This window comes from Microtus ochrogaster, chromosome 16 (genome assembly GCF_000317375.1).
Source record: "Microtus ochrogaster isolate Prairie Vole_2 chromosome 16, MicOch1.0, whole genome shotgun sequence".
In the NCBI taxonomy this organism is placed as follows: Eukaryota; Metazoa; Chordata; class Mammalia; order Rodentia; family Cricetidae; genus Microtus; species Microtus ochrogaster.
Window position 1 is genome coordinate 24,106,513 of NC_022018.1, and position 11,545 is coordinate 24,118,057.

Here is an 11,545-nt window from a genome sequence, read left to right on the forward strand (position 1 = left end):
AAGAGCAAGGAGGAAGCTATACTAGTTCAGTAACTTGGAGCCAGGTTTTTCAAGGAATGGAGATACATTTTGGGTATCATGATAATGTGCACACTTTAGATTCTGAGAGAGGGAAAGATTAGGCAGGTTTTTCTTCCCTCAGATCTGGGAGGGCCCCCCAAATCTCCATTTTTTTTTCTCAAAATATTTGAATTATATTTAGCCTATAAAGCAAAATGACAGCTGATTTCAGGACAATGCTTGCTACTTACTTTTCTAGGAGGCAGAACCTTTTCAAAGATGTCTGAAGTGCTCCTAGAGATAAGGCCTGCTTATCTTCTATTGCTTTGATTTAATCTATTTCTCAGAATTAAAAGTGTGGATTGGGGGGGGGGGAGAGCCATACACCTCCAAGATCTGGCAATGCTCTGCCACAAGTCACTGCATGACCTTTGTTATGGATCTGGATTGCCATCTTGCCACTGCTGTGTAGGTGGTATGTACTTCTGTTTTTCTTAGTCCTTTATAGGGCAGAGTCTCATTTCCATGTACACAGTAAGTAGTTATTCTGGATTTTCTGAGTCCTGATGCCACTGGAACCCAAGTGAAGGTACATATCTGATCCTGCCAGGACTGGATGTTTTTCTGGAGCACTGCTACAATACAGTGACTTACCCTGAAACAACACAGTTGCACAGTTCTTTATAATGCCTCAAAGCCCTATGTCTGTGCTGTCACAGCCAAAGACAGAGTTCACTCAACACTTAAAAGGGTCTCATATGACTGAGAAATATTTTTTTAACACCAACTAATAATTTAAGATTCCAAAGCCCTATGTATCTATTATATTGGTCAGTGCAGCTTTGAAGAACCTAAATGAAGCAGCTAAATGTTTTTTGTCAGAGATTTCCACATAATAAGTAAAGGACTTATTCTATTTGTAAAATAGATTTTTGAGTCCATAAAAGGGAAAGGGACTTTTCTAGGGTCGTTCAAGAAATATGTGGCCTAATGTGGACTACAGTACTTTCCAACTCCCAGTCCAGTATTCTTATTCCCTTACTGATGTTTCCAGCTAGAAGTAGTAGATGGGACCTAAAGGGACAAGCAATGGTCACGACTTAGACTCTGGTCTCTGTTCTAGTGTTGCCATTAATTGAAATGTGACCCTGATAATCATCTCACTTTTGTCAGCTTCTCTTTCTTTTCCTTTTTTTTCTCTCTCTCTCTCTCTCTCTCTCTCTCTCTCTCTCTCTCTCTCTCTCTCTCTCTTCTTTCTTTCTTTTTTTAGCACTGCAGAGAAGGCAACCCAGCTGCATGCTTTGGTTAACTGAAGCACTGGGATGGATGGAGGGTGCTACAGCTGTGTACAGGCTCCCTTTCTCCTTTCTCCCTCTACACTCGGTACTTTCCAAGACAACTCAGGGAAAGTCTAGGGCTCTTTTAATATCCTCCTGAGAGGAAACTTAAGAAAAACTGAAGAGACCTGTAATGGGGGTGGGAAAACAAGATACTTAACACATAAAGGACAAAGTCAGGAGCAACTGGCGTATCTGTAGAAGGCAAAACAAACAAACAAACAAAACCCCTTTATGATATGATTGAGAGAATGGGCTCAGTGGATAAGGACAGTAACAGAATAAAAGTCATTGGGGAGGCTATGGAATAACTTTCATTTTGGATAAAAAATTTTAAGTACTGTTCTTTGTTGTACTGCTAGAACAAGTGAAACACCAGCTATCTACTATGAATTAGCACAAACCTAGTGGTCCAGGGCACCAAACTTCAGCAATCCCAAGATCCTGTGACAAGGAGCCTTTATGGTCTCCCACCTGTCTGATTATAGGTTCTCTGTGGGCTGGCCCATGAACACGAAGGGTTTTGAACAGCAGGCCCTATGAGGATGAGGCAAACCCTCGATGGAGACATGGAAATGGATGCAGAAGAAAGGGAAAGACTACTATCCGGTTCTTACTATTTCCTGCTCAGGACTCCTATACCTACCAAACTATGGCTGGCAGCTATATGAGAACAGAAATTCCTGCCATATTCTTACCTTGAAGAATCTTGCTTTAGTACTTTAAAATAAAAGCAAATGTTAAAACGTTCATTTGGTTTTTAGTTTCACTGGTAAATTGGAAATTATAACGTTTAGCTAAAATAATTTGTACATTTTTTGTTCCAGGATGGTACTACAGTAAATTTTACATGCAGATCCTTCTGAGTAAGCTAAATTATGGCCCCATCCACACAAGATGAGTACTATGAAAATGGAAATAATTTCAGAGGAAATTCTGACTTCCTGGGTACCACAAAGAATAAACTCAATCAGATATCAAGAAAGAAGACAACTCCTCCTTAAAATACTATGACCTAAGAAAAAAAGGGGAGGCGACATCTGTATGCTAGTAGAAATGTTAATTTCCTTTTTTCTGTGTGTGGCTCATACCTAACTGTCAATCAGTAAGAATGTGGATTGCCCAAATCAATTCTACTGTCTCCAGAGTAGTCTGGTAGCTAGGTGTTTTAGAGGAATTTGAAAAACAGAAGTAAGCTCCCTTCTCTTTAGGGCAAAACCATTTTCCTCCAGGACAAAGTGAACTGCACAGGGACAGGACTTTCACACATGAAGTTCCCTACTTCAGCAACAACAGCAATAGGACCAAAAGTGACTTCCAGACCATGTGTAATGAGAAAGGGTTAATGTTCTGAGTATAAGGTAACTTCTTAGAGTAAGAGGTCTAGAAATGTCATTTTAAAACATCTCTAATTGTAAGTCTGTGCTAACACCCTGGCATACAATCTGTCAAAGTCACACCTGGATTTGGGGCTGCTTGAATTAATTATCAACTTTTCAGTGTGTTGGTGCTAACATATGGCATTTAATTACTGCCTCCAAATCTGAGAGTGGCTCCACTTTGAATTTCAAAATTATTTTTCCATTTTCTAGAAAATCAGAAAGTGACTGGATAAAAATACTTAGTGATTTTTACTTTTAATGGTGGCTTTGAAGGTTTTCACCTTCCCATGAAAACAGTTATTATGACTCTGGTTAGCTCTGAACTTGATAAAAGAATACAGAGGTTTTAGAGGTCTTGAGAAAGAGACAGGTCTTAATTAGCATTTCTGGAGTCTAGGAGTTAAGGTCCTTCAACAAGTATGGTTAGAAAGTTAAGACAGGATGTAGTCTATGTTCTTTCTAAACAGTATCTTCCTTGTCAGCAAGAAGCATGTCAATAGTCAATGCTGACTCTAGCTAATGAGACCCAAACATGGCATAGGAAAGCACAAGCTTTTGTTATCACTCACTAGAAGACTAGCTTTAGTAACTGCTTTTAAGTCTTGCACAGCTGGCATCTACTGCATAGTAAGAGGACTGAAGGTTGATTGAAGACTGACCGCTGGATGCTACAGAAAAATCTATGATACATAGAATGGAAGAAAGTAACTACTTAATGCTAGTTAATACAAGTACTTATATTCATACCTTCTCACACACACTCTTTATACTATCACTCAATTTTCTGCAGTGGAAAATAACAAGAAAGTTGAAATCTGTTGATGTCTGAGTATTTTAAAAGTGTTCTTATTAAATGCCCAATCAATTATTACTTATCTAGAGTAGTATTTTTTATTTGTCCCTTTGCACATCTGGTACAGTAGCCCAGAAAATAAAATGCTGCCGAGTGGAATGAATGTTATAGAGGATTCAGATTAAATTATAGCGATTTGAAAGGTGGATTAAAGGAAACCATAGAGGTTTAGGAATCCCACTCAGTTAAGATTCAACAGTGCAGGGCTGGTGTACAAGTATCTAACATTTCTGAGCTCACCAGAGAGTCCCTGTATCAGACTAGAGATGGCTAGGGATTCCAAGGCTGACAATTTTGCTGGAATTCAGTTATCCATAACTAACTGATCCGTGATTAGCAGTCCTTGCTCAGAAAATACAAAATTTCAGAATCTGAGCACACAGATAATGAAGACAGCAACTGTCTAGCTGTGATGAGTCCTTTGTGCTATACATAAATGTCAGCAAACTCAATAAAAGTGCAATTAGAGCTCATTATACTTCTTTCAAGCTATTCAGAGCGTCTGAACCAAAGAAATCTTTGTGTTCTTTATGCTTCTGAAACTATGCTTACCTGTCAAAAATGCCATGAGAAATCAGAAAGGGCTGTGCTACTTATAATCTGAGTTAGAAAAGTATACATTTCTTCTGATTCCTAAGTTAGGTCCAAAGGGAACTATGCAAGCTCTTCATATCTATGCAAGACAAAGTTCCATTTGAGCTCCCATAATAGAGTTTTTGAAATGTAATTGTAAGTTTGTTCTCATGTTTTGACTTTTCTAATCAGAAATCAAAAAAATGAAGGCCAAAGAAGAACTCATCCCACAAGCAGGGTTGAGGATCCTCCGTCCATGTCTGAGCTTATACTGTGGCGTGAGCAGTCTAGGTGTGCCAGGCTGTGACGCTAATTTAGTATTAACATTTAGTATTTCTGGTGTGGCAGGTACTATGTTAATTCTTTTATGGACTGTGGGGGTTTGTTTGATAAATGTTCCCATAGACATATGCATCTGAACACTGGTGCTTTTTGGGAAGTTGTAGGATATGGAGCCTTCCTGGAGGAAGTAAGTTATTGGAGGTGAGCTATGAGAGAGCCTATGTGTGCTTGAGAGGTTGAGAAGTGTTCTCTTAGCTCCCTGCTCTGGCCTCCTACCATCATGTCTTCCCTAACCTTATGAACTCTCCCTCTGAAACTATAAGCCCAAATAAGTTGCTTTTAGTCATGAAATTATTTTCAGAGCAACAGAAAAGCTGGTATCAGAGAATAGGGTTGTTTCTGAGAAACACTTGACCATGTTGTTTTTTTTTGAGGAATGTGAAAGACTTTGGAACTTTGGACTAGACAAGTAGTTAAATGTTGTAAGCAGAACTTAATGACATATTCTAGTGGGAGTGTGAAACCAGAAACGCTGAGAGTAGTGAAGGTCTGGCTCACGAGGTTTCTTTCATAGGGTAATAAGGAGTTTATTAGCAACAGAGCTACAAACCATTTCTATGATATTTTGGGAAAGAATATGACTGTTTTCTGTCTATGTTCTGAGAATTATGTGAGGCTAAATTAAAAAGAAATGGATTGCTGGGTTCAGTACTGAGAAGGCAGAAGCAAATGTATCTCTGTGAGTTCAAGGCTAGCCTGGTCCACATAGTGAGTTTGAGGCCCTTCAGGGCTGCATAGAGAGATCTTGTTTCCATAATAAATAAAATAAAAATGTAGTGGCCCAATTTCTTTAGTATAATAAATTTCAAATCAGCATCATGTTGAATCTTTGGCATGATTATTACTAATAACTCTTATGCAGGTCTATAATGAAAGAGTAAATAGGGATGAAATTTAAAATGTATAGGTGGAATAGAAATAGAACACTAGGAAGCATATTATTTCTGCTAAGGCACATGCTTAAGGAGAGACTGGGATTGTTAAGCAGAGTGGGGCCATGAAGGAAAGGCCTTCTGCTTTGTTCTGGAATAATAGGAAGGGTGCTCTCAGGAAAAGACTCTATCCAGCAAAGACTCTAACTTAAGAAAGGAGAAAGCTTTAGGGGCTGCTTGTTCATAGAAAGCAATTGCTTCAACACAGAAAAGCTGCTGCTAATTCAGTCAAATGGTACAAGATGTTCATCTGAAGATGGCAGTTAACTTGGCAGTTAATCCAGATGGCACTGTCTTTGAAAGCATGAAAGATTCTGGAGTGAGGGGGTCATGTATTCCTCTCCATAATTTTCGAGAGAAACTGAAGCCAAGCAACATGTGGCAATGCTGGAGTCCCTTTGAGAAGACCCTGCCAGACCATTACATGAAGTTGTGAAAGTGAAGCCTGGTTCCAGTGAAGATTACAAGATGTTGGAGATGTCAGAATTGGAAGACATCTGCCACAGAGAGCTGAATGCAAGGGATAGAACCAGCTCAAAAAAGAGATGTGTGTTATATCCTACATCAAAGCTATAGGACTGAGACATCTAATCCCTTTCAAACTAAAGCCCTAGATACTGGATGCAGAGACATAGGCGCCAGTAGTTTCCCTGGTGGGTTTTACTTTTGCTTTGATTTAATATTTCTTTACTATGTCAAATTTATCCCTTCTGGAGTTTTCTAAGTTTATGCTGGAGGTATGTAATTTAATTTTTGGTTTTATAGGGGTCATAGTTAAGAGACTGCCTTGAGTCTCAAAACAGACTTTCAATTTCTAAACAGTGTTGAGACTTTAAATACTATGGGGACTTCTGAAGTTGTACTAAATGCATTTTGTATCATGAAAGGGCATGAACTTTTGAGGGCCAGTGAATGGAGTGTGATGATGTGTGTAAGAAATGTCCCCCATAGGCTCATTCATTTGAATACTTAGTTGCAGCTATGGCTTACTTACCTGCTATCCCATACAGCTTCCTCAAAAGGGGTATTTTAAGGACTTTTATTTTTTATTGTAGTAATAAGGATACCCAAAACCTCCTTGACTTTTAAGGTCATGAAAAATTTGGGGCACATGGTTTAGTTTGCAGTAGTTTTAGACTTAGACCAAACATTGTGTTCAGAGTTGACACTGGAGAATAAAAGCAGCAAAACACTGAGAACTCTTGGCAGCAATGGGTTTGTAATCTATCTGGCTGTACACATGAACAGTAGACAATATAAAGAAGAATATATACCATATTTCAATACTCGGGCATTTCAGGCCCTATGTGTTCAATTTAACTATCTGAATTGTGTTTATAAATACAACATAAAGCTTTCCACAAACTTTCACTCCAGGACTTTTGCTCTGATATAATTTAGAGAAGTATGGAGCCAAAGGATAGGGAGAACATCTCATGGTGGCTAGAAACTCCAAGAAGACATACACTGACAGGGTTTGTTCCACATGATTCTTTTCTTCTGTTTGCCATGAAAGGGTAGCAGAGTATATGAGAAGTCTGGGGTAGAAATGGCTAGCTTTTGATGAAGGTACGCTCAGCAAAGAATGTTCCACATCCAGGGTATCCCTCTGGGAGGTAATAACTAACACTTCAAGGAGTGTCCGTCATTTACAAAGACTGTGGCAAAAATCTTACTAAGAGTCTACAAGAAATAAAAATCTAACCCATTTAAGGTAGTTACCCCCATTCCTATTTTATGAATGAGAAGATGCAAAGTTCCATGTTAGTGACTATAATTAGGCATTAAGTTAGTGAAATGGATAAAGTTCCATGTCAGGGACATAGTCTCTTTACTTTTTCATATTCACCGCAGCATACCATCCTTTAGACAACTTTCCTGACACATAGTAAATGATAAATGTGTAACTAATGAAGGAAGGAAAGAAGGAAGGGAGGGAGGAAGGAAGCAAGCAAGCAATTTAATTATGGCATCACAACAAAGCAGTGGCAGATTTTTAGAAATTTCTTGTGATAAATACCATATTTATGACAAAATAGTATAGCAAAGGTGAATCAGCGTGGAGGGAAGTACAGGGCTGAGAAGATTGGAGCAAAGCACCAGAACTTGCTCAGGGGGATGGGATAAGCGGCAGACAGTGTGCTTGCTCTGACAAACCACTGTTGGCAGCCCTTGTGACAACTTGGGAGTTTTCTTCAAAACTTTACAGCTCATGAAGAAGCCAAAAAAAAAAAAAAAGGAATACAATACAATTGGCAAAAAAAAGCAAACAACCAAAAACCAAAACAAAAAACCCTTGTGGAGAGATGTAGAGCCCAATCATAATTTACATTTGCAGCTATATAGATCTCTAAATGCACGGCTTCTGCCCTGATTACTAATTAATGAGGTGCAGAACTGCCTGCTGGTAGGAAACAGTGCTGGTTATGTCAGTCTTGTGGGACAGAGGAGCTCTGTGGTCCAAGAGGGTAGATGATTCTTTAATATCATTTCAGTAAATTAAAAGAACAAAATGGGGACAGGAGGCTTGTAGAGATAGAAGTAAAAACTTGACAAAAAATGCGAACTATCAACCCTGAAGTGTCTTGAAGAGACAAATCTCAATTTTATTATAGACCTCATCAAATACATATTACTTTTGCAGCAACTGTATGTTCATTTAATCAGCAGACTGAATTCTGATGTGAATGTATTGGTAAAATGTAGAGAAAAATGTAGTAAGAGAGTTAAAAAGAGTGGCCTGTTTCTCAGTGGATACTCATTTTCCACTCATGTTCCCCACCCGTCAGGTACCCCTGTGTTGTACTAGGAGTAGATCAATATTAGCCAAATTCCACAACGTTATGACATAGGGCAAGCCTTAAACAGAGCTAATGGAAAACCACTCCTTGTCACAGTCTTCACAGTTGTTGTTGGTTATTTTTCCCTCCACAGATAAACGAGATGGAAGAGTGGAGACATGTTTCACCAGATGTGCTAACCATAATGCATGGAGTAGCAGCTGACCACCTTCCAGACGGAAACAACAGCTAGAGCTGGCTCCTCCTCCCGACCTGACTTAATCGAAAGTAGCAGACATTATTATATTAGACAGTTGGTTGCCACCTACCGTTTGACTTTTCACTATCTGCAGGTTTCATCTGAATGGGATGATGCATCTAAAAATATAAAAAGTGAGAAAGTAAAGACAGATTGAACAACTGTAAAACCAGTCTAAGAAATGTGATACTATTCAAGTACTGCTATAATTACAAGGACACATAATTAATAACAAGGCTTCTAAAGAGTGACATTACCTTAGTTTGTTACCTAAGTTTTATGTTCAGGAATCTAACCCTCAAGCTAGGAACACTGTAATAGTACTTAAAAACTTGAACTTTGGAGTCAGGCTGGAGTATAACCTGGCTTTGCCATTCAACATAGCTTCTACCTCTGCATTATAGGTGATTCTAGCTCTGCAATCACAGCTATGTAATCTGGGCTGGTGCAATTTCTCTATGTAGTCTCTTCATCTGTGAGATGGGGAGTCTGAGAGTCAAATGAGAGCACACATGAAAAGTGCTTAATGCATAAGCAGAGCCCAGCATGTGTTGATGAAGAATTTAGAAATATGGAATGAATATTTAGAATTATTAAATGGTAATAATCTTTGTTTATCTACCAGCTACTCTGTTTGATTTCTGAGTTTATCTCAAGTCTCAATAAGAAATATTTGAAGGTATATCAGTGGCTTGATTTAGGTACCAACATACACATATACTACACACACACACACACACACACACACACACACTGCATAGTCACTGGGATATGTGGACCAACAGGAGCAAGGGCAGAAGAGAGACTTGAGCCTACTAATTCAGTTACTACACATGTGAGAATAGAGAAACTTGTAACAAATGAAGCTGAGATCCTGAGCAATGGAAGACCTGGATGCTCCATGGTTCGTTATACAAAGCTGATGACACTGCTGTGTATGATCCAGAGTTTACTCCAAGCACAGAATGTTACCACTATTTCCAATTAAAATAAATTCCTCAAACTACTTTCAAAGGTCCTCTTATTTGATATTTCATCATACCCCAAGGAACAGGGAAGCCACAGGGTGGATGGAATCACTGGTTGTGCAAAAGCTTTTATTATAATGGGTCCACTCTTTGTGAACTTTTAATTTCCCCAGTGGACTTCCATTACTTGTAAGCCACAGCTCTGGGTTTTATCTAATTTAAGTAAAAGGGAATGGTACTTAGGGCACTTACATGATGGGACATTATTATCAGGTAGTGTGTGTACACCAAATACCTGCCAGTGTCTTTAGAACACCAGAGGAACAGTACAGTGAGAAAGAACTGCCAAAAGATAAGACCCTAAGTAATTCAGAGCTGCCTGTATGTCCTCAATGGCAGGATGCTTTTATCTGTAGATCACAGGCCTCGAGATACAGCAACTACTAGTATTCCCACTCCATAATTTATATATTCAATTTGTGGAGCATAGACTACTTGAGGGTGATATGGAATATTACTTTAACTATGTAAAGATGTGTTACATTTGTTTCACCTTGTCTGCCTAAGGCACCTGATTGGTCTCATAAAAAGCTGAATAACCATTACAAATAATGCTGCTATAAACATAATTGAATGAACGTCCTGGAAGTATAGTTGAGCATCCTTTGCGTATATGCCCAAGAGTGGTATTGCTGGGTCTTGTGGTAGGTTGATTCCCAATTTTTTGAGCAATCGCCATACTGATTTCCAGAGTGGTTGTACAAGTTTGCATTTCCATCAGAAATGGAGGAGGTTCCCCTTATTCCACATCTTCTCCAACACAAGCTATTATTGCATTATTTGTAATAGCCAAAAACTTGGAAACAACCTAGATGCCCCTCACCCGAAGAATGGATAAAGAAAAGGTGGTATGTTTACACAATGGAGTACTACTCAGTGGTATAAAAACAATGACATCTTGAAATTTGCATGTAAATGGATGGAACAAGAAGAAACTATCCTGAGTGATGTAACTCAGACCCAAAAATAGGACCATGGTATGTCCCCACTCATAGGTGAATACTAGCAGTGAAGCAAAGGATAAGGAGCCTACAGTCCACGACCACAGAGAAGCTAAGTAACAAGAACCCTAAGAGAAACATACATAGATCCCCCTGGGAAGGGGAAATAAGCAAGATCTCCTAAGAAAATTGGGAGTGTGGGGTTGGGGTGTGGGTGTGGAGGGAAGGCATTAGGGGAGGAGGAGAAAAGGGGAGGGAGAAGGAAAACTAGAGGGAACAGGATGGTCGAGATGGGGAAGGACAGAGAGGGAGAACAAAAAAAAGATATCTTGATTGAGGGAGCCAGTACGGGACTAGGAAGAAACCTGGCACTAGACAAGGACAACCTTAGCTAAGACCCTAAACAACAGTGGAGAGGGTGTCTGAACTGGCCCCTGCCCTGTAGTCAGATTGATGACTTTCTTAAATGTCACCACAGAACCTATATCCAGCAACTGATGAAAGCAGATGCAGAGAACCATAGCGGAGCACTGGGCTGAACTCCCAAAGCCCAGTTGAAGAGAGAGAGGAGTGAGAATATGAGCAAAGAGGTCAAGAACATGATGGGGATACCCACTGAAACAGCTGACCTGACCTAATGGAAGCCTTTCAACCTTGGCCTGACAGCGAGGGAACCAGCATAGGACCAAACTAGTCCCTCTGAATGTGGGTGGTGGTTGTTTGACTGGGGCAGACTGTGAGGCCACCGGCAGTGAGACCAGGATTTATCCCTACTGCTTGTTCTAATGTTTTAGAACCCATTCTCTGGAAGGGTACCTTGCTTAGTCTAGATATAGGGGGGAGGGCCTTTTTCCTGCCTCAAAGTAATGTGCTAGAATTTGTTGACTTCCCATGGGAAGCATTACCCTCTCTGAGGAGTGGCTGGGGGGTGAGTTGGAGGTTAGAGGGAGGAAGGTGGAGGGAGCAGGAGGAGGGAAGGGAGTGGGAAATGGATTGGCATGTAAATGAGAAAAGATAGCTTTTTAAAAAGATAAATTAAGCCGGGCAATGGTGGCGCATGCCTTTAATCCCAGCACTTGGGAGGCAGAGGCAGGCGGATCTCTGTGAGTTCGAGACCA

General features: G+C 39.8%; 1 protein-coding gene across 13 annotated transcripts in view; it reads right to left on the bottom strand.

The window, feature by feature from the left end:
* Window positions 1-11,545, bottom strand: part of Celf2 (CUGBP Elav-like family member 2) — a 521,002-nt gene that overhangs the window by 77,014 nt on the left and 432,443 nt on the right. For all 13 annotated transcript variants that reach the window (XM_005354871.3, XM_026782961.1, XM_026782962.1 and 10 more), the window contains one exon: window positions 8,529-8,577. In XM_005354871.3, the coding sequence (XP_005354928.1) occupies window positions 8,529-8,577 (49 nt within the window). The remainder of the gene's footprint in view (window positions 1-8,528; window positions 8,578-11,545) is intronic.